Genomic DNA, 24,103 nt, shown 5'->3' with positions numbered 1-24,103 from the left:
CGAGGGTCAAAATTAATCCTCAAGTGTGGATCGTTGCCTACAGTTCGCGATCCAACGTCACCTCCAGAAGTAAGTGTATTTTATGATTTTTGAGCAAATAGTCATTTCAATCGATGTCAGCCAGTTCAACAACAAATGCGTCTAAAGCATAGACTGTAAAAAAATATGGACGTAGTGTCCGTGACGTCACCCGTAGGTTTCTGAAGAGCATTTTTGAAGCCTAAAGTGGGCGGAGCCGGCCGTCGCCATCTTGGCCTTGCGTCACTCCCGGATAACAGAAAATAGGCAAACAGGCGGGGCGTGAGTGGAGCTGAGGAGCCTGGCTATCTGAAATCACCTAGCTCGACGTGATCGAGTTAGCTGATGATGTAAAGCCAATTAAACGTTCCTATTTTTGCCCTTCAAAACATTATAATAGTTAAAAGACATGGTTACAAGTGAGACTGTGTATTACTTAGTGTTTGTGTGTGACAGTGATTTATGTGCATACATGTCCGTCACTCTTTCATGGTCCGTCAGCGCGGCATTGCTCAAGTTCGTAGAGCTTATTCAGTCCATTTTAAATTCTGATTTTGGCCGTCTCTCAAATGGGTTAAACCATAGATAAATTGCCTTTGACGTGCAAGTAAATGCGCTAGAAAATCCGCGCTCATTCATGTGCATTTATTGCATGGACGGAGAAAGCGCCGACGCCTGCATGATTTCATCTGACGGTACATAAGCATATTATAATCCATCTGTTCCGTGAGAGCAGAACGAACGAGCATTTATTGACGTTTTAAATTTGAAAACCACAAAAAGCAACGAAATTGTCAGACATCCATTAGTGCAGGTTCACGGAGGAAAACAACTGAAATACAGCGCTGGTTGTTCTCTCGAACGATAACGACGGAATCCATAGACGTGGGCTTTGTACCCAAGTATTAAATTGTATGAAATAATCCCGAAAAAAAGCACAAACACTGCAGAGATGGCAAGTTCAGCAGCAACATTTGCTGAGGTGAAGTGACGGCTAGTAACAGCAGACAAACGGCTAGCACTGACAGCGGCAATCCATCTGTCACTCAAGGGACCACTGGCCACACCCTTAAATTTAAATATTAATCAACTAAACGGATGAGTTATAAAATAATTCACCCCCCTCACAGTTGTTATGAAGGGCAAAATTAGCTGTATAGACCAAAGCCACATAGAGATCCAGGCTGTAAACATATTTTTTTCTGCTGTAAAGTTGGTAATTTTAACATGAGGGAGATACAGATTTGACTCACTTCTGCAGCCAGGCCAAACGGCCAGTCAATGAATTGCAGTTTAACTCACTTCCGTGTTGGTTTCAAGAGAGAGACGGGGAGGTTGCCGCTTGGTCTAAAGCTATTTATTGTCGTCGTCATAGGATGTCTCAACAAACAACGTCAGACAATTTTATGTCACGTAGGCTATAATTTTTTGCAGCAATTAACGTTACAAATGTAAATAAATTAAGGTCTGCTCTATCTCCATAGACAGTATATAAACATCTATCTCCCTCCCCTAGCAAACGTTATCACAGTATTTGTGTGTGTGTGTGTGTGGTTTCAGAAAATTGCGCGAACGTTATCACAGTTTGTGTGTGTGTGTTGCACATCCATAATTGCAAAGGAGACGCGATTAAAACTTTGTAAGTACATAAATGTATCAAATAACCATTCCGAGACGTGTAGTCCATTCTCATTCGTGTCGTATTCTGTGCCGGACTCTCTTCATCATCTGGGTCCAGCAGCAGGGCGGGGATATGCAGCTCATTTACATTTAAGGTGGTATAGACCAAAACAGCTCTTTTTAAAACAGGCCCCAAAAATGACATTTTCAAATGGTTATAATAAATTAACTGTGGGGTATTTTGTGCTGAAACTTCACAAATGCATTCTGGGGACACCCAAGACCAATATTACATCTTGTAAAAAGGGGCATAATAGGTGCCCTTTAAATCTGAGTTTGTGTTGCCGCAGACACAGAGAAAGATTATATATATATATATATATATATATATATATATATATATATATATATATATATATATATATATATATATATATATATATATATATATATACCAAAAAAATCAAGTCAACGTCACATTACAAAGGAAAGCTATAAAAGTTAATGAAGACGCACTTTGTTACTGTGTTACTCCCCTCCACTTCAGTTTTGTACTATGCCCTTGACGGCGGGTTTAAAACAACCCTAAGAAGAGCAGGAAACCCAACGGATCTCTCTGAGAGGTCATGCTGAGTCTTGGCACGGCTGACACTCTCTGTTGTTAACAGCAAGTCAAAGATCACAAACAAAATAAGTCATTACAGCAGCTCCACCGTATCAAGCTCAGGGGTTGAGGGCACCTGACACGACGTGTTACGGGGCACCCATGTTTGCTAAAAGATACAACCAGTCCTATCAACAACGAGTATTTGCTTACAGACTTCAGGACATGTGGGCTGGTAGGATTTCACACTGGGACATTGTAGATCACAAAAACCTCTGTGAACACCTCTAAGAATGATCACAGACTTTCTACAAGGAAATCAGATACCAAAAAAAGTGAAAAAAATTAGAAGAATATTTATTTCTTGTTAAACACGTTATTTGTTTTCCGTGTTTGAAGCTGCTTTTGATTTTCATAGATGACTGATTTGTGCTGTGTTTGGACCTAAAGACTGTTATTAGGCTTATATAATTTTAGTGATATTATTTTTTTATTTTGTGTGTGTGTGTGTTATTAGTGAATAAACAAAAATCAGCATACTGCTGCTCCCAAAAAATATTTATTGATTAAAATAAGCAACGTTTTGACCGTTTTTCATAATATTACTTGTCCACAGTAGGCCTGTCGCGATAGTCAATAAATCAATTAATCCCACGATAAAAAAAATGAGTTCGATAATTTTTCCGGCCGCGATAATTCCATTTGCATGCTTGTTTGTTTTCCTCGTCTCTCTCTCTCTACCAAAGAGACTGGATGACCACTCTCGGTTCCTTAGCGTATAGGAGTGAACTCTCTTGTCAGTTGCATGATCTTTGTGTGGGGAGGCGGCGCGCAGCGCTTGTCAGTCACATGGTCTTTGTATGGGAAAGCGCCGGCGGGACTGCTTGCGGCGACTGCCGGGAGAGAGAGAGAAGACGCTAGTTGTGAGTTGGAGGGGGAAAAAAAAGAAAAAGATGGAATTGGTTTCAAACTCGGTCATTTAGTCGACAAAGTAACAGGAGGACAGTGCAAAATGGTGTGATATGGCCTGTTGAGGCTTTTTTTTTATTTGTTTACAAAGGTCCTAACTGGCAGTTTTGCCTGTTATGGAATGTATCACTATGCCTAATGTCTAAAGCCTAATGTTTAATATTTTTTGAAGTGCAATTTTGTTTACATCCATTTTATTTATTAACAGACATTTATTTTGTTAACAGACACTGAGAGTCCATTGCTTTTATTGTTTTTGGTTGTTCTGTTCATTTTTTGTGGATATTTAAAATGTTTTCCATTTTCAATGTTTAATATTCTTTAGAAATAAAATTTTATAGATCTTTGAAAAAGTGTACCTGCATTATTATTTATATTATTATTATATATATATATATACATTATATTAGATGAAAATGGTCTCAGAACGACAATATTATCGTTTATCGCAATAATTTCTTGGACAATTTATCGTCCAGCAAATTTGTTATCGTGACAGGCCTAGTCCACAGTGGCACTGTCGTTTTGCTTTTTTATAGAAATAAAACATTCAGTTCAGTTGGACAACGGACACTACAATTATAAACTGAAGTTGAGGGGTGGATGATTTCCTGACCATCATGACTCACTGTTGCCAAATAAAATGGTTTTACTTTCCTGAAGAGTTTAAGGTTTCAAAGTCACAAGATTGCATATATCACTGTTTTACAACATCTTCATGTCACCCAATGAGAGAGCTAAAGAGATTGTGCTATCCATTAGACAATATTGTCTGGCATTTATTAACGCTTACAACTTCAAGCCAACAGTGATTATACCAATTATTATACCAATTACATTTGCTGTGTCTTGTGGAAGTAGCAAGCGGCTTCGCTTGCTACTTCCACAAGACACAGCAAATGTAATTTAGGAGAAAATCTTGGACCTTAGACAGATCACACCATTGAGCTGCATCAGGCCCCTCATAATTTCATTTGCAACCAGTTAGTACAAGACTCAGATGAACAAGGACAAAACAACGCCATTGCTGTGCAGTCTATTCAGCGAAGCGGGGTAGGATGTGATGAACCGATTTGACTTTAATTATCTCACATCAGCAAAACAACTTTGATGCAAATCTGCATTTCTGAGAACAATATAAAACATCCCTCCCAGTTTTTTTTTGCATGTTATACAGGAGCTTGGTCATGGACATGGGGAAAACTCATGCAAACACAATGCAAAGAGCTTTTCTTTCCTTGTTAACTTTGGAATCATCAATAGTGTACGTAAAATAGGGAAAAAAAAAATCAATTGGACAATAATTAAAATGCAGATATTGCAGGACAGAGAGAACTTCAGTTTAGTGGCCGCCATCATCCCCATTTATTTAATCTTATCTTGCTCGTATGAGCTGTGCTGCTATTTGCGGGTGTCATTTCAAATCAGAAAATGTCAAACCAAATCACAGTAGTGGCTAGTTTGACTGCGACTTTTAGTTGATTGCTGTACTATTGGTTTCTAGTATGAGTTCCAGCTCAACTTCTGTATCAAACTGTATCAGCTGGTGATTCCCGGCCGGCCTCCACTCCAACTGGTAGATGTGAATCGCGCTGCTGCTCATTTGCATCAAGCTGCTCAACTCTGTCACATCACCAATAGTCACTGTCACTCATGTCACAAGAAATTAGTAGCCTAACTCTCATTGACAAGAAATTACTTTAGGTTGTTTTGTCGCTGCTAATCATTATGTGAATGCCACTTCAATAGAGAATTGCACATTCTGTCGTTATTTACTGAACACAGAACACAATTTTGCATTCCACTGTGCTGTTTTTCTATATAAACATGCGCTAGGATCAGGGGTTCTCAACTCTGGCCCTTGAAGTCCACTTTCCTGCAGAATTCAGCTCCAATTAAGGGTCTCTGATAAGGGTTTTTGGGGCCGATCACCAATTACCGAACACTGGAAGCAGTATTGGCCGATACAGATCACCAAAATAAATATTAGGCTACTATATGATAAATAGAGGGCTTCATCTTTAGAGAGAAATCCACCTTTCATACAGATTACATCATCAGAATATTTATTGAATATAATATTATTTTCCGATTTGAATTGGCTCGTTTAAAAGGATATTTTTCTCATGTCTGTGAGGCAAGTAGGCCATACGCTGAGTTTCGTTTCATTTTTGTGACGCGCTCCACTTGACGGAGGCCAAGACGACAAAGCACGTTTGTTTCCTTTATTTTACAAAAGCACAAAGTTGTGTTGTTATTGTGAGTTTAGGTATTACTCTTATCTGTACCAAAAAATGACCAAAAATGACAGACTGACACACTGTAATTACCACAAATTACCAACAATTTGGGTTGACTAAGCCTCTTCTCACCGAGGGTGAGGGTGTGGTCGACTATTAGGGGGCAGCCCTAGAAAATGGACCTTGAGGGCCAAAGTTGAGAACCCCTGCGCTAGACAGATGAGTTTGACTGTTCGAACCGAATCAGTGGAACCCATTAACTCGCAAAACACTTGGAGTTAATGGCTCATGGAGAGAAAGATTTTCAGTGAATAATGACTTATATTTTGATCAGTTCCTCATACATCTGAAAACATGGATTTGACCTCTGCCACACATAGTTATCCTCATATGCATCATCAGGTCAGCCTCTTATCAGTGTACAGGGAGGCAGCTTGTGTAAAATTCTAACCAGGTGAAAATTACGACAAATGACTTTGACTGACAGATAAAAAAAAATTAAAAAAACACACATTGTCCTGTTTTTCCTTAGAGGATACCAGGACAGCCACTAAACTGAAGACACCGCCCATATGACTCGCAGCTCATTTACACATGAGCAGGTATTCAACAGGAAAACACAATTAATTTAACATTCTACCATGTTGCTTTCCGGATATTGCTCATCCCAATTTGTGAGCATTTAGCACACAGTTTAGCGTAACCCAAAACTGTATGCTATACTCAAGCTGTTCCTGCGAGAAGACGAATGAAAATAGTACTGAGGTTTTGATTTATTGTGCTCTTCTACCAGATTCAACTTCGTATAGGTGAAGAATGCACAAAGCACGCCAAACGTGACGACGCAGAATTAAGGAACTCTCCAACAGTACTTTTTTTTTTTTTGCGCTCCATTTATTTATTTATTTATATATGTGCACTTTATATATTTCTGCGCTCCATAATAAGCATTTACAGGTATATCACCCAAACCAAGAAACTGTATTTCTTTTTAGGTTTCACGCCATTTTTAAAACAAAATGTTACCTTTTTAAAAGAGCAAATATTCATATTATTGTTCAATGATTATGACATCATAAAATCTCCACTTATAATAAAATTGCTTAAAACCATTTTAGATTAAGATTACAGCATATTAAACTGTGTGTCACTGCTGAATGTCACATTAGCAACCTTTATTTGTTATCTTGTAAAAGGGTGACGAACGGTCTTATCTATCTTCATGACCTGCTGACTGTCCCAGCCCTTGCGCCTCCATCTCATGGTCCACATAATCAGTCTAGAGCTTTCTGCGTACAATCAACACTCTTGCTACTCTTAGTACTAGAGCCCGACCGATATATCGGCAGGCCGATATTATCGGCCGATATTAGGCATTTTCAAAACTATCGGTATCGGCATTTATAACGGCCGATAAATTAATATTTCAAAAATAAAATAAAAACGGACGAAACACCCTTCAACCATGTTATGAGGGTTGCCGTTGTATAGTTTGTCCACCAGAGGGCACTCTACACCGTCCCTGTTGGCAACACTCGTGTATAACGTGCCACACATTCAGCAACCTGTTGATCCAGCCCGAGTCGGGCAGAGAGAACCGCGAGTGAGATCAGCGGTGAAGTGTGTTCATGGTGAGTTGGTCACGACTCACGAGACATACATTGCTTGAATAACAATTAAAAGAACATCCCTATCAGTTCTCTTAACTCAAATAAGGATGACAAATTTCGTGACTCATGTCCAGTTTTGCTGCGGTTAAATAAGCCGAGAGTGAAGCGGAACAACGCGACGTAGGCTATATTCACATAAAATGTTAACACTGCAGTTCACAAAAGTTCATAATGTGCATGTGCTTTAATGCTTTGTCGGTTAAACATTTAATTTTAAATGCTGATGCGCTGTTCTAACGTGTGCGTTTCTCAGCGCGTACATGTGAAGCTCACATGCACTAAAAGCCTTTCTACCAGCGCCTGGATACTGGACTAAGTTATCTTTCGAGTATTATTGTGCTAATACTGTTAAATACACACAAGATTTACATAAACAATGTCGGTTGTCCGCTTGTCAAATGCGTGTACATTAGACGTGTCGTGCTCAGCTCTTAAACAGACAGTAGCAATTGTAAACACATTGCCGCTTGTCCTTAAAGGGATAGTTCACCCAATAATAAAAATGATCTCATTATTTACAGGCACTCTAATGTTGTTCCAACTGTATTAATTTCCTTCTAATATTTTTCTAATATTAATAGTTTGAAGAATGTGGGTAACCAAACAGTAGCTGGTCCCCATTGACTTCCAAAGGAGAAAAATATACTATGGAAGTCATTGGGGTACATCAACTGTTTGGTTACCCACATTCATCCAAATAACTTATTTTCAACAGAAGAAAATTTGAATTTGAATTTGTTGTCAATTTGAATGTGAAATTGTTGTTTTTGTTCAAAGGACTAAACGTTTAGTCTTAAAAAAAATCTTAAGTTTGTATTTTTATACATTTTATTTATCAGAACTTTAATATATTTTGATGTTCCTCTGTTCTGTTGTGACAATACAAGAAACAAGTTTCTTTTTAAAATGCATTATCATATTATTTTAGTTAAAACTCATAAATAACTACAAATAACTAATGTTAGGGAAATTTGTTAATGTTTTGTTGCGCGTTTCTGAAAAAAAATATATATATATATCGTCCGATATATCGGAATATCGGATTTTAAAACCAACAAATATTTGTACCGGTATCAGCCTTCAAAGTCCTTTATCAGTCGGGCTCTAGTACCCATCAAAAGTTTGTACACACCAATTGTAAAGTGTGTCCAAACTTACTGTACTATAATACACATAAATAATATTGCTACTGTATTATAATATACACATAAATAATATCGGCCGATATATCGGTATCTGGCTTTTTTTTATCGGTATCGGCATCGGCGCCCAAAAATCCATATCGGTCGGGCTCTACTTAGTACCAGCGTGCAACAAAATGAAATTAGCCGTGAAATGCCCGTGAGTAAGCAGGAGGCGCATCAACTCGCCTCGATCCAACCGGTCCATAAATTCAAACTGGCTTTACAAGGAAACCTAAAAATCTTTTTCTACTGGAAATAGTCAAATTCAAATCAATACTTGTATCACACACAACACATGAAGCAATACAGGCCACTTCCACTCTGTGATGAATGATAATGTGGATTCAATAAGAGAGATATGAGGTAAACAAATACATCCCATAAGATTCCTACCATATAATACTGTCCAAATACACTATTAAGGCAAAAAAACACACACACACACACACACACAAAAAAAACACATAGTAATAGCTTAATCAAACTTGTCACCCAAAGAAAATGCAATCGATCCAAACAACTGAAACCCAACAGTGTGAGTGAGAGTCAATAAAGATGAAAAACAGTCAATAAATCTCCACTCAGCAGTCAGATTTTGGCACCACAAGGAGACTCTGACTGAAGTCTGGTGCCCTGCATGGCTCACTTGAAGAAACATTGTGTCAGGCAGTGAAATTGACCATTTAGATGCCTAGTCCAACTCTGAATAACCTTATTAAAAAAGGTCAGGAACACTCTTAAAAAATAACAGTTGTTTATTGGCATTAATGGTTCCACGAAGAACCTTTAGCCAGTACACACTAGGGCAGCGTTTCCCAACCTTTTTTTTTTTTCCACGGCACAGTAAACAAATCTCATGGCACACCACTAAAGTCCCGTCCGAATGTGCCATCTCAGTAATCATTACGGACAATGTCAGTAAAGATTACAGCGACTTTTACCTTCAGTAAAAAGGTCTGGAAAAATGTGCAAATCCCGTGCAAATAGACCCACTGTAAATATGTACATAAATATTTCGTCATTTCCTGTTTAAAAAGTAGTTTTCCGTGGTTTTTCAAGTATGGAGACGCTTGAAAAAGCATTCAGTTGCGTTCTAGATGCTGGGACAAGTCTGTGGCAAAACTCAAGTGTTTACATACCATTCAGATCAGAAAGAAGATCGAAAGCACTTGTTAGAGGCACGAAACATCTTTTAGCAGTAGGTAAGTGCCTTTTACCAACACAATCCAATCTGAAGTTAATTAACACATCGTTCGACCGGACATAACTGTTTTATATATATAAATATAGGTTGTCTGCACACGTGATATCAGGAAGCAACTTAACACACACATGACGACAGGAGGGTAACGACGATGCGCAAATCGAATTACTCCTCCCACTTCTGCTAGTTTTACTGAGATATCTCATCCCGTGCGAATTGGCCATTACTATTACAGGCGTAAAATTATATTACTCCATCTACCCTTGTAAAGTTAATCCCGTCCGAATAGGGCTTAAGAACTAAACTAACTAAATTGTACAAACATGCTTTATTTAAAATGGTATATTAAACTGGATATTATAATAAAATCACATTTAATGTGAAACTTGAGCTTAAGTCAGGTAGGAACAGAATAAGGTCATATAGGTAGCTATTTGATGTTGGTGGTGATGATGATAAAACAACAAATTGACATGTCGCTGTAGGGCAGAAACCCCGTATTTTTTAAATAATTAAACACTGTGTCAAAGTTGGTATCGTGGCTTTATGTATGGTAAATAATACACGTGCAATATTAACATGTTTTGAAAATCAAGCTCAAGCTATTTTGTCCATCACTGGAACAGCTGCATCTGAGACAGTCAGTGCATTATGTTTTCATCAACTGACAGGATGTAGCTTTTCTTGTTGTTGAATGCATTTGGAAAAAAATCTTGTGATATAAAAGATGAAGCGCCATATCTATAGGATAGGCTATTTAAAACAATATATTGGCTACAACTAGACAGCAAATACCAGAACGAGACTCTTCTCTGCTCTTTAAATACAAAAAACATTAGCCTTTATAGACAATGTTTCTTGAGTAAAGAAAACACTGTACTTACTCAAAAAAAATTTATTCAACTTTGCATTGCAAACAAGTAAAGATCTCCAAACTGCATGTAGCACTTCATTCACGATAGAGGTGGGTGGTTAACTGACAGTTTGAAGAGCCAATGGAGTTATGTGGTTTAGTCACAAGCTCTTTTAAATGCTTTTTATTGGTAAAGGATGACCAATAATATTGATTTTTACAAATAAAACAAAACAAAAATGATGAAATACGAGGTTTCTGCCTGACAGCGACAATATATTCTTTTTTGTAGTATTTAATAAAAAAAAAAATTTGAATTTGATAATTTTCCACAGAACACCTGACAACCTGTCACGGGGTGTAACGGTTCTCAATAATAATAATAAAAAAAAAAATCAACTGTACCATTCTCCAAACACAGTTTGGCACGCACTTGCACCACGGTTCATCTTAAATCTGACAACACATCGGCCTCTATAAAATGGTTTGTTGAAAACAAGACACACAGAGTTCGGCTAATGTATGTTTCTGTCAATGCATACACGTTCTGGCTTCCCAATACGTTAAAAAACGTGGACAAAACAGACACTCTTTCTAAACTTTGTTCAATAGGAGTACCGTATGCTCTAATATCAGCCGTCAGCACCCAGGTGTTTATAGCGCACACAGGTGAGACTTGAACAACACACGTTATCATCTGTGTTTAAACTAAACTCAATTAAGCCTTGCCAATTTAAACATTCAAGCGCAAGATGCAAAAGAGAACTTGAAAAAATGGAGTGTGCACTCATCCAAACGCACTCATCTCAGAGAACGAGAAAATATTGAGTTCTCTTTCAAATCTTGCACTTGAACGGACAAATTCACACAAAAATGATGCCAACTTGCCCGTCTTGGCGAGTATTCTAGCAAACATAGTCCGTTACGTCTTAAGTGAACGTAAACAGTCGAGAAAGACAACGCATATGTACCAATATAAGTATTTTGGATCCGTGCATGTCTTAAAGTGACAACACATTAATATTCCTGCTATCTGTGTTTAATGTCAATCAAACAACAAAAGACAAGGAAATCACTCACTGTTTCTGACTCAGTTGTAACTAACAATTATCAATCTTTATTCAATTTATACAGTGACGATTATAAGCAATGTTATTTTACATTTGATTATTCAGTTTCTGTTCCTGAAGACTACTGTTCGATACCCAAGTAACCTAACAAGCACGGTTTATTTTATTTGTATCTTTGCTCCATTGTATTTATTATATATCATCTGTGGAAGATGTAGGGCCATAAAATGTTCATCCAATTATTGTCTCCGAATGCAATGATACAGTGTCCTAGCTGCGTGTCAACATATGTATTTACATGCGCATTTTAACATGCAACAGAAATGGATCTTTCGTCTCTCATATCTCTCGTCGTACGTCATTAAACAAACTAATTGTTCAGTTCGGTTCCGTACTCTGTGTAGAATTATTGTGAGGAATGTGGTTGTCACAACCTGTACTTTTCGTGGGATAATTGAGTTGTAGAATGCGGTTGCCGCTCTTGTAAATTACTGTACTCTGTGTACCGAACAGGATTAGCACAAAAAAGGTGAATTGACAACCGGCTTTAGTTGCAGTGTGTACATGGTCTTTAACATTCATAGAACCTTAACATTCCACAAAAGGTTCTTTATAGTGGAAAAAAGTTATTTGGATTGTTGAAAAATTCAAACTAAGAAAAAATAAATTATTTGAAGAATTGATCACTGAAAAGTACTTTGAGGAACCCAAAACGGTTCTTCTATGGCATCACTGCAAAAAAACTACTTTTGGAACATTTATTTTTAAGAGTGAAATAGAGGAAAAAGCTGGTCTTACCTGTGTAACCTGCACACCAGCCCCAAGACGCCACCATAGCCAGTAACCACCTGAACATGACCCCTTCAATGTGCCAGAACGTGTGGGCATCCAGAACTCTTAAAGGCTGCAGGACTATCAGGTAGAGGCAGTAGGACGGGATCGCAACACAGTTATTGACAAACATGAAGGTGAAACGGAGCAGCGACTTCATTAAGATCCAGAACAATTTGCGGGCCGCGTCCAGATGGGGAGCCATACTTTACTGTCCTGCCTGCAAAAAAAGAAAGTAAAAAGAACATCAAAGCAAATTATATCTCAACCCTTTAGCAATGCCTGAAGCTGATACATGTTTAAATCAAGGTAACGTTAGTCAACTCAAGACGTGGATGAGACTGAAGTATGTAAAGAACGTAACGTTATAGAGCAGTGGCTTACTTGCGTATGTGAAGTGAACTGATTTACTAACACACATCCACTAACCTCAGATATAAAAGTGCAGGTTCATACTGACACCCTTTAAGCCAGTTAGACTTTGGTATCTGTGTATCGTGTAAAACAAACAAAGAAAATCTTTGGTTCAAATTAAATAGTGTCTTTCCTGATAAGCATGTTGAGGAGGAGTCAACCAAAGTGACCAAGATTCACAAGATCATGCTTAATCCTATATTTCACCTGAGTTAGTGTATATATGTCATAAACATTAACCAGTACAAAATAATAATTATAAGAATGACGGTGACTGTAATTATTCAAAACATGAGAAAGATTTCCAATCACAATAAACGAAGATAACGTTTGATAGCGCGAACATGGCTGGTTTCAGTTTAACACACTTCATCTCAGTTATTGTTGTTTGAATGCATTATTTTTTATTAATCTGTTTTTAGGTTAATTAGAATAAAAATCTTCTGAATGAAGGTTAAATGTTTAAAATGTGTTGTTGAACAGAGCGGCTAACGCGGCTAACATGCTACAGTTTTGACTGCTGCTTTAACAGCACTGCAAAAATAAATCTGTAACATGTATATTTTCTAACAACTCAAATGTAGACGTAAATTAATGAATAAAGCACGATAATATATACAACACCTAATGCTAAATAAAGCATAAAGTGTATCTGTGCGTGCGCTGCTGTGTTAGCATGCTAGGCTAATGCGAACTCGGGTCATTAATTCAGTTTAACGGTCACATCTGATCATTATATGATTCGAATCTCTCTCTTTTAAACTATCTCTTCATTTGAGTGGTTGTTTTCACTATTTGAGCAATATAATCTTCCATTGTCTGTCATTCATATAAAGTGGCCGGTGTCTGTCTGACTGATTCGGGTATTTAATGAGATTTGAACTAAAGTCCTTGGCGGACCCCGAGACGAACCGGATCGGAACAGGTAACGTTAACTGTTCTCCCCATCTAGTAAAAAGCTTCAACGGTTCAAATTATATGAATGATCTGAAACAATCTCCTATAATTAATCATCTAATCTTCACGTGAATGTGTTTTCTCACCGTGCTAACGCGCAGCTCGCTGGTGAAGCTGCAGATGGGTTCGGACGGTTCGGTTCGGTCACATGTAGTGGATGATGATGATCGGTGAACCCGTGAGCTGTAAGTCGTCTGCTCCACGGCTTGACTCGGTTCCTAGAGTCCGTGTTCTGGTCGGATGCATGCGCTTCAGTCACACACGCGCATGTTGCTGTAATCTCGCATCGAACCGACGGGCGGCCGAACCTCCGGATCTGCTCTCAAATCCCCGAATCGAACACAGCACACGCTTGAGATCAGGCTCGTAAACTCATCTTTCCGTTCCGGATGAGGCGTGTCGGGCATGTATTCACTGGGCCTCTCCTCCGGGGTGATGAGGAGGAGGAGGATGATGATGATGATGATGATGATCTTTGGCTCCGTTTCTGGATCCCCTACAGGCTGCGGGCACGCGCAGACTCAGTGAGTGAAAGCACGAGCACAGCTCTGCTGCTGAAGAGCCCGAGAGTCAAACTAGATGTGCTCAAACTACCTCCATCTTTGGAAAGGCAGAAAACTCTATATGAATTATCCGCACGGTAGAATTACTGTAGTAGTATAAAATAAGATTGAAAAGTCCTAACCAGATTCTACAAACAAAATGAAACCAATACTATTCAGGTGTCTTTTCCGCTGTATTTTGGAAAAGTTGGTAAACTATGACCCCCAGTGGGCAATTCAAAAACAGTAAATCAGTCTGTATGCCTGTCTGTCCGTCCACAGTTTTGACTACTAACTAAGCTAGATATGCACCAAGTGGACTTTACCCAGTTACTTCACCTCGGCTATTTTATTTATTACTCACTCACATTATGAAATCACCTGGTTAATAGATACTCTTATAACTGGTTAACATTGGTGGGATCTCAAAAAGTTGGTTGATGACTTGATTAAAAAAAAAAAAAAAAAAAAAAAAAGTTTTTAAAAAGAGTTTAAAAGGTATGAGTAAGCAAATTATATATATATATATATATATATATATATATATATATATATATATATATATATATATATATATATATATATATATAAAAAGATAATTCTAAATAGTTGGGGGATCTCAAAAAGTTGGTTGATGACGATTCAAAATTTGGAAAAAAAATCTAATTCTAAATAGGTGGTTCTTTTGTGGGATCTTTTGATTCACTAATCTTTTGATGAATGAATAGCAACAAAAAACCAGGAAACTGCAGACAGACTGATTCAAATGGTTCTCTTTTTAATAAGTTAAAAGGGTATCTAAAAATACATTTGAGCTGAAACGTGACTGACTTTCTAAAAGAAACATACACATTTTCTACCAAAAGTACATTTAGGCTATCAGTTAAAGTTTAAAGGGATAGACTATAATTGTTTAAAAAATGACAGTTATGTTAGGCCTAATTATTTTCTCACCCTCAAGTTGTTCTAAACCTGCATCATGAAAAAAAGTCTATGGGGACCAAAAACTGTTTGATTTCCAACATTCTTCAAAATATATTCCTTTGTGTTCAACAGAAGAAAGAACTTCATGATGCAGGTGTAGAACAACTTGAGGGTGAGAAAATGATGAATTTTCATTTTTGGGTGAACTATCCCTTTAAATAAATGGGCCGTGTGTGTGTGTGTGTGTGTGTGTGTGTGTGTGTGTGTGTGTGTGTGTGTGTGTGTGTGTGTGTGTGTGTGTATGTGTGTACCTGTTTTTCTATCCCGGTGGGGACTTCAACCTGAATGCACACAGACTCATGGGGACTCGTGTCACAGTGGGGACCTAAATTGAGGTCCCCATGGGTAAACAAGCTTATAAATCACGCAGAATTAGTTTTTTTGGAAATGTAAAAATGCAGAAAGTTTTCTGTGATGGGTAGGTTTAGGGGTAGGGTTAGTGTAAGGGGACAGAATATACAGTGTGTACAGTATAAAAACCATTACGTCTATGGAGAGTCCCCACAAAGATAGTGTGTGTGTGTAAATTCATGGCCATAGAATCACAAAGAGTCAGATATGACTGAAATTGTAATATAGATAGATAGATAGATAGATAGATAGATAGATAGATAGATATATCCCTTTAAATAAAAATAATGCAAATATCATTCATAAAATTCTTAAATATTTTGGTTGCAATATAATTTTAGTTAAAAATAATTCTACTGAATATATAATTTTACTTGAAGAGGTGTCTATTGTTGCATTGAAAATAATGTGTTGATAAGACGTCCCATGACCCATTTAAAAAAAAAAACAGCTATAGTTATGTTTTTAGCTTTACTGTTTTAAGTTTTGTAAAAAAAAAAATTAATAATAATAAATAAATAAAAAGAGTATAAATAGAAAAAATAATGGCATCACTTTCATTTGCTTTGCTTTTTAAAATGTTCCTTAGATTCCTGAATGCAGTGTATCTTTGCACCACCAGAGGACTCTGTTTTGTCAGCTGGAAAAAGTCTAATCTCAAACGTCTATCTGTAAAAGGCTTGAGCAATGAATGATGGCAATGTTGTATTATAACTAAACACAATTGCACCTTTTCTCTATTATTGTACAAAAACGAACGAATCACAGTGCACTGCTTTGTATTGTATTGTAGCCTATTCTGTATTGTATTGTATTGTATTCTGTATTGTATTGAATTGTGTTTTTTGTGCTGTTCAATGTCAGGCAGAAATAAAGCAGCAGCACATCTTTATCTCTCCGTGACCTTCTCCTGAGGGGGAGGAAATATCCATTTCCAAGTGGAGATACAGACAGACAGACAGACAGACGGACAACATCTATCCATTGCCAATTGCTGATTTATTCGTGGATATATCTTTTGTAATTCATTTATTGCACTACTGGCTTATTTTTTATCTTGGCTTATTAAGTAGCCTATCTTAATAATAGTGTTTCACCAGTTCACATTTTTAATATAATAATCATGTGAGATAACGGTAAACATATCTAGCTAGTTTTTCGTGATTAATACAAATAAAATAAAAATCTTGTTAAAATTATAGTCTGAGATCACATAATTATATAGAATTATTGTATTAAAACATTTCATTTAAAGTGATTTTAATATTTAATTAAAATAATTGTAATTAAGATTCTTTTAGAATAACAGCCAAGAATCTAAGTCCTCAGTTTCTATTTAAGTGACATCACAATTGGTTTCAACTTGGTATAATATATGACTATTGTTTTTTTGATGTAACCTGTTGAAGACACTTTTATTTATTGCTAAAGGGCAGGTGGGGTATGGTGACAATTGCATATTGATGTTTGCTTTGCATATACATTCACTTCATAGCCTTTCACCATCTGCCTCAAATAGAGAATGATCCATTTATCAAGTCATGGCAATGTGCAGGGATTGTCTGGGATTAAAAACAGCACACCGATGGCAGATAATCTTATGTAGCCTACAAAGTTCCCAATGCTTTATCTAGTTTATATATGATATTATTTGTCTGTATTTTATACATCTGAAATAGCATTTGTACTTTGCAAAGGTATGGAATGTTTCATAGACCCTCCTTCATTCAGGCTGCTGATTCCTCCCTGTGAATTTGGTTCCTCACACTGCTCAATTTTGGATCAGTTGTGCACTATTGCTATCAGGAACTTTATGTTTGAATACAATTACTGGTTTGCCTACATGCATACATACAGTACTGTGCAAAAGTCTTAGGCACAATAGTATTTTCACACACATCTTATGCTGTAGAGTCAGTAGGAAATATCAGTTTACATTTCCAAACATTCCTCTTGCCATTAATTGTAATAATCCAGTGAGATTGTTGTATGCACAAGGAGCCTGACAACAGCCGGTGCTCCACACGGAGATCTGATCTCACTATCATCGAGTCTGCCTGGGATTACATGAAGAAACTGAGACAGACTAAATCCAGAAGAACTATGGCAATGTCTCTTAGATGCTTAACGAAACCTTCCTGCAAGCTACCTGAAAAACTATGTGCAAGTGTACCGAAGACAAAAGCTGCTTTAAACACAAAGGGTCCTGTTTTAACGATAAGCTCATGGTCTAAAGCGCACGCGCAAGTGCAATCAGGGCGTGTCTGAATCCACTTTTGCTAGTTTAACGACGGGAAAAATGGTCGGTGCACCCGGCGCATGGTCTAAAAGGGTTGTCCCTATTCTTTTAATGAGTAATGGGTGTGCTTTGTGCGTAACGTGCAATAAACCAATCAGAGTCTCATCTCCCATTCCCTTTAAAAGCCAGTTGCGCTCGCGCCGTGGCGGATTGCTATTTACATGACAGTATTTGCAAACGGAAAGCCTGAACGCTTCTCTAGCGAGGAAACGGATCTACTAATGCACGAGGTTAAAGCACACAAGCAGACCATCTACGGGACAAGCTGGATTCATTCCAGCATTTCTTTATGTAGGCTACACGATATTAAACATTTACATTGTAATCCTTTTATTTTTAATTGCGTCACGCTTGATTCTGCATTGTGCTGGGTGTATGATAGGGCCCAAAGGGTGGTCGCACCAAATATTGATTTGATTTAGTTAATTGATACATAGCCTAAATTCTATTTATGACATTATTTTTGAAAGCATTCACACTTTACAGCATTTTTACACAAGTGCCTAAGCAGCTAAGCAGTGGCTTCAGAGGTCAGTTTCTTCAAGTGTTAGGATTAGATATTCTGGATGTAGTCTGTCTCAGTTTATTCTGTTTATTCATGTGATCACATGCAGACAGACTAGATGATGGTGAGATCGTATCTGTGTGATCAGATAACTGGCTTAATTTTTTTTTTTTTTTTTTTTTGGTGAAAATACTTAAGCGTCTGAGACTTTTGTAAAATACTATAGTCAATGGTCTTGATAGTCAATCGATTTCTACTTTTATTTGCACAATTACTCTAATACAGTGGTTTTCAGGTTGAGTCCACGGTCCACCAGCTGAGTAACAAGATGCAAGATGTCTTAAAATTCATTCTATTAAAGTCATCTAACAGTTAAAATGCTAAAATAATTAAAACCAAGACATAATGCAGCATGGAAACGGACACTTTCTTATTTTGTAGAAATTCAGCACCTTTGATTGCAGCAAACAAAATAATTGAATTGTTAAACTTTTATGCACATATAAACTAGCTTGAGATCTGCTGCACTGATAGACCCACAACTGAAAACATGTAAACAATCTATTGAATATGTTACAGTATTTTGAGCTTTATTTTAAGATTTATTGTTAGAAAGAAAGAAAGAAAGAAAGAAAGAAAGAAAGAAAGAAAGAAAGAAAGAAAGAAAGAAAGAAAGAAAGAAAGAAAGCCTCATAGGGTGATGCTTATTGATGAGGGAGCGCGAGACCAGAGACGTGTCATATCCTCGTACAACCATCTCTTCTGTTTTCATGCAGGAACAGTTACATCTTATTCATTTGGAAACTAATACGAAACGTGTCTGCTACACGTACACAACATGTCTTCGAACTCAACGAGAAATGAAGAGCGTCGTGGAAACTCCAATTCAGAGAGTTTTACTTCTAAACTTTCACCAGCTGCTGATATTGTGGTTGGATTGGTTATAATGTCAATTGGTGAGTGTGATTTGTTATAGGCTACTTATTTATTCTGTCCGTTTCATAGTGGTTTCCTGTTCGCGAACTAAGCGAATATGTGTCTTTCAACGAATTGTTGTCTTTGTTGGCGATTCACAATATCAGTCATATTCAGCTGAGAGATCATTGGTTACATTAAACTAACTGAGGTTGAAAGCAGTCAGATTGATTTAGTTGAACATGATACTGTTTGAGGATCTGTGGAATTATTTTATTCCTTTAAATCCGATATGCGCTGTCGTTGACATTCTTTATAATTTATGAATTAAGGTCACGCTGTCCGAAATCAGTGGTTTTTTTTCATATAGTCATATAGTGACTCTTAATTTTTTAATGCATACAACTGGGCTGAAGTCACACCTTAAGCAAAATGTGCTTTTCACTACTCCGTATTCCCATAGTGTATGATTGCAGAAAAATATGTATGTATTAAACATTGATGGATCAACATATTTTGTGTGAAAAAAAATCATAAAATGTAATCGTAAAAAAAAAAAAAAAAAAAAAAAAAAATCGTAAATGTATGAGGTGGCTCACCAGCATGAGACATGTTATTTATACAAATACTTTAAGTAAAATAGTTCTGAATAATATCTAAGTTAATACCTTTTCAAAACAACCACTTTAGCTAAGTTTGTAGCCTACTATTTTCTGTTTATTTTGATAAATAAAAGAAATAATTTTTGTTCAATCAATATACTGACAAACTAAATTTGTATATACATTATTTTAAAAAAAGTAAAGATTCTGAAAGCATTGAAAGATATCCCATTATAATTTAATATAGATTTACAGTAGTAACAACATTTTTATTTTATTAAATTATGATTAATATCATATTTTAAATATGATGGTTGCAAAATAAATATGGTGATTATCTCTAGGTGGACATCCAACTTAATATATGATATTTACCATCTGAATCTAACCATGCCATGTCAACAAATGGAAATGTCATCCAGCTATTTGTTATCATGTTAGGGGTTATTTATTTTTTAAATACTGTTCTAATCCCTTGGTTAGAAGGGTTAGTTCCAACTAAAAATAAAATGTATGTCATTAATTACTGGTGTATGTATGTCATTAATTACTAATAAGTGGTTCAACCTTAATGTTATGAAGTAACAAGAATACTTTTTGTGTAAAAAAAAATAGCGATTTTATTTAACAATTTCTTCTCTTCTCTGTCAGTCTCTTATGATGTTCACTCTGTAAACACACAGTGCAGCGCTTCCGGTTTCTACATCAGAACGCCGGCTCAGTATTGGCCGACTCCTGCGTCAACAGCACACGCATGCGTCGTGATGCTCACTTGAACAGTGTCAGAGACTGACAGAATATAAGAAATTGTTGAATAAAGTTGTTATTTTTTTTTTTTTTTTTTTGCAAACAAAAAGTATTCTCGTCGCTTCATAACATTAAGGTTGAACCACTGTAGTCACATGGACTACTTTAACGATGTCTTCACTGTGTTTCTGGTCCTTGAAAATGGTTATGACGTCACGATGGATATGGTTATGTCCCCGAGAAGGCGCAGCCTCACGCTGTGGTGAGGAATAGGAGAAGTTTTTGGAGGCGGCTGAGGAACAGGCGAAGGGCTGGAAGAAGGAGGGTGTACAGCCATGAGAGACCAGGGAGGAACAGGAGGTGGTAGTAACTCAGGGTGAATAGATTGTTTGTGTGGTTGGAGACCGGATGATGCCCAACCAGAAAGTGCCCCAAGGCGGTGGAGAGAGTCCCGATGGCGCCATGGAGACGAACCGAGGTGACGGCGACGTTGGAGGTGGATTCCAGAGTGCAGATGGAGAGCCGATGGAGAGGAGTGACGCAGAAGTCCCAAGAGGCCGCGATGGAGCCGCAGCGCAGACCTGCCGACATGGAAGCAGGGACCCTGTGGGATTGAGGTGGATCTGGAGTGACCGAGGGTGGAGACGGAGCCTGAGGGAGGGCGGAGCGAGCTGGAGCCGTAGGGGTGGAGGGCAGAAGAGAAGCAGACAGCCCGCAGGTCCGTGGTGAAGGTGACTCAATGTCCAACCCAGGTGGAGTCACTGGTCCGCGGGAGCTCAGCTCAGCCGAATGCCTGATGGTCACTTCTGACATCGAGGGAGGGAGGAGGTGACAGCGACGTTGGTAGTACGTCGGGACTGATGGGAGACAGCTCGAGTGGGGCAGTAGACGTGGTTGGGGTCAGAGCCATTCTCTCCGCCTGCGGTGGGCACGTGCTGCCGCTCCTCGAAGCATTGGGTCCGCAGGTAGTATGGATCGGGGGTAGAGCCTTTCCAGACATTGAACAATGGCCTCCCTCCAGTCAAGTCCTTACATGTCTGGGAGGTCTGAATGTATCTTGTTATTTAAACGAGAACGCTCGACGAGCAGGCAGAATTGCAACATATAATCCAGCATGTTGTGCCCTCTCCTGGCCAAAGCAGTAAACTCAGCTGCAAATAGCTATTCTGTCACAGTTTAAGAAGTTCACAGATGAAGATGAGTCAAAAGTATTAAATAAAAGAATAAACTCAGATAATCCAACACAGTACAACAGCAAGTTTACACACAAACAATAGTCAGCAATGAACTGAGGAAACACAGGAACTTAAGTATACAATGATAATTAACTAAAAGACAGGGGTAATAGGTGTGTTGATCAAATGACATGGCATGGTAACTGATTAGAGTGGGTAAAGTGAACAAAGACAACAGGAAATAATGAAAAGCAAACTAAAATTTCATGAAAATGAAACTAAACGAATAAATTACTAAATATATGTGACAGTTAACACTTCCCTGAGTCCCTGACATAACTATTCTGATTTGTGAAAACATTCACAGTACATTTTAGTCAGTTAACTGAGTTCTTAATATCAGAATGGTGAAGTTAGAAACTCAAAGAAGGGTGTAATTTTACACTATATTTTGTTAGTGCTCAAGCAGGGCTGTACATGTTAAATTAGTTATAAAAGACTTTACCCTTTGAGAGAAGTATGGCCCAGTGCACTGTGTTAATATGAAAGAATGTTTTGTGTTGATTTTTCACATGTGCTTTACCTGTATTTTTAATTGTGTATTTCATCTTATTGTGTTTTAGTCTTTTCTGTAAATCTCCTGATTATTTTCTGTCAGGACATTATCTTACTGAACATTTTATTTTTATTTGACTTTGACTTTCTGAGCAATACTCTTCTCTGTTTGCTGTTGCAGTGATACTGTCAGTACTCGGCAATGGACTGGTGTTGGTAATCTGTTTTCGCCGCAGAAGGAAGATTGTTGGTTCAGAGCTGCTCTGTGTCAATTTGGCAGTGGTTGACTTTCTTTGCTGTATCTGCTTCTACCCGCTGTCAATCTTGTCATCTTTTAGCCACGTATGGCTGGGAAGTCATGCCACCTGTGTGTATTATGGCCTAGGCTGCTTCTTCTTTGGCCTGTGTGGCATGTTCACCATAGCTGCCATCAGTGTCATCCGTTACATCAAGACTTGTTATGGTAAGAGTGTGAGTAAAGTGAAATAAAACTTATAGAGATTTATAGCGTTTTATTGAATAGTCATTGTATTGTTTACAATTCATACAGTTGTCAGGAGTATGCTTTGTGTGACATAGGGTGTTTACACGACAATGATATACTAAAAACTGAAACGTTTTTTCTTTGTACAGATGACAACATTATCAAAATGATCCCCGTTCACATGGATGCGCTGTATTATGTATACCAGACCATCAGTTAGCGATGTCACTTTGTAAAGAAAGACTAGTACGCTTGTGTAAATACGCATTATCCACAGAGAAGTCGTGCAAAACGCGCATGCCTATAGACTAAACACATAATACGCATATGCATGGCGTCACCGTTTTCACAGATTCGTGTTTTTGTAGTTTACATGGAAATGATAACGGTATCTTTTCAAAAACTTGAGCTTTCAAAAGTTTGTGTTTTCAGGCCCTCAAAACACTGTTGTCGTGTAAATGAGCAGGCAAAACACATAAAAAGTGTTCAGTTTTTAGTTATTATTATTATTTTTTTAACAAGTAAGTTTTCTAGTCTGTGTCATCATCATTCAGTTCACCCATTGTCTCATTAATTATATCATTATCTTCTTATACTCCCTGTTCTGTACTGTTCTGTTCTGTGTTCGTTTTCGTCAAGATTTATGGGGTTGTGTTCTCTGTGTTATTCTCCTGTTTATTTGTGTTTTGAATTAAAGACTATTTTGTTTATTCCTTCATTGTGCGATCTTGCTTTATGGATTTTTGAATTCTCCACCATTGGTTTCCTCTGCTGATGGTCATAAATATAATTTGATTAACTAGGATTCAAAATCTTGAGGATTTAAACCACATTAAAAGTGGTATTTATGGCCCACTCAGTGAAAACATTCACTCATATAGCTAATCTTTAGACCTCCTGCAAGCACATTATCTGTGTTACACTCAGTTTGCAATTGTGAAACAAATTGTTGTTTCTTAATGGTTATAGTCTAAAATAGTTATTTTCATTAGACACATCATTCAAAACTAACAGCTCTTGTGTTTCATTTTGGAAAACTGCCATTTAAATTGCAACTTAAAAATAAAAACTCTATGTTTTGAGTAACTAATAAATTATTTTAACCCCTTGCATTTCTGTTTATTGTGTAAATACACCTAATTCGATCACTTACAAATCAAAAATGTATCATTTTGAAAAAACAAATAAATGTTACACATTTGCATTTCTGATTATTTTGTAAATATGTACTGAATATGCATAGTCATAGTCAACTTTAACCCTTTATACAATACAGATTGTTTCAAATCAGCTCCACAATAGTAACAAAT

The 24,103-nt window shown here is 37.3% G+C and overlaps 2 protein-coding genes across 2 annotated transcripts in view; one reads left to right on the top strand and one right to left on the bottom strand.

The window, feature by feature from the left end:
• Positions 1-14,134, bottom strand: part of lpgat1 (lysophosphatidylglycerol acyltransferase 1) — a 35,549-nt gene extending 21,415 nt beyond the window's left edge. The window contains exons 1-2 of the mRNA XM_081379285.1: positions 13,721-14,134; positions 12,231-12,483 (exon numbers count right to left, since the gene is read on the bottom strand). Of these exons, the coding sequence (XP_081235411.1) occupies positions 12,231-12,468 (238 nt within the window). The 5' untranslated portion in view covers positions 12,469-12,483; positions 13,721-14,134. The remainder of the gene's footprint in view (positions 1-12,230; positions 12,484-13,720) is intronic.
• Positions 14,135-19,153: 5,019 nt separating this feature from the next.
• The window catches only part of opn8c (opsin 8, group member c), a gene marked incomplete at both ends in the record, with an annotated part of 172,008 nt that continues 167,058 nt past the window's right edge, over positions 19,154-24,103 (top strand). Inside the window, 2 exons of the mRNA XM_081377961.1 lie at positions 19,154-19,271; positions 22,491-22,772. Of these exons, the coding sequence (XP_081234087.1) occupies positions 19,154-19,271; positions 22,491-22,772 (400 nt within the window). The remainder of the gene's footprint in view (positions 19,272-22,490; positions 22,773-24,103) is intronic.

This window comes from Scardinius erythrophthalmus (assembly GCF_964197995.2).
Source record: "Scardinius erythrophthalmus genome assembly, chromosome: 11".
Taxonomy (NCBI): Eukaryota; Metazoa; Chordata; class Actinopteri; order Cypriniformes; family Leuciscidae; genus Scardinius; species Scardinius erythrophthalmus.
The sequence above is the reverse complement of the archived record's forward strand: the minus strand, read 5'-3'. Positions and strand labels throughout refer to the sequence as shown.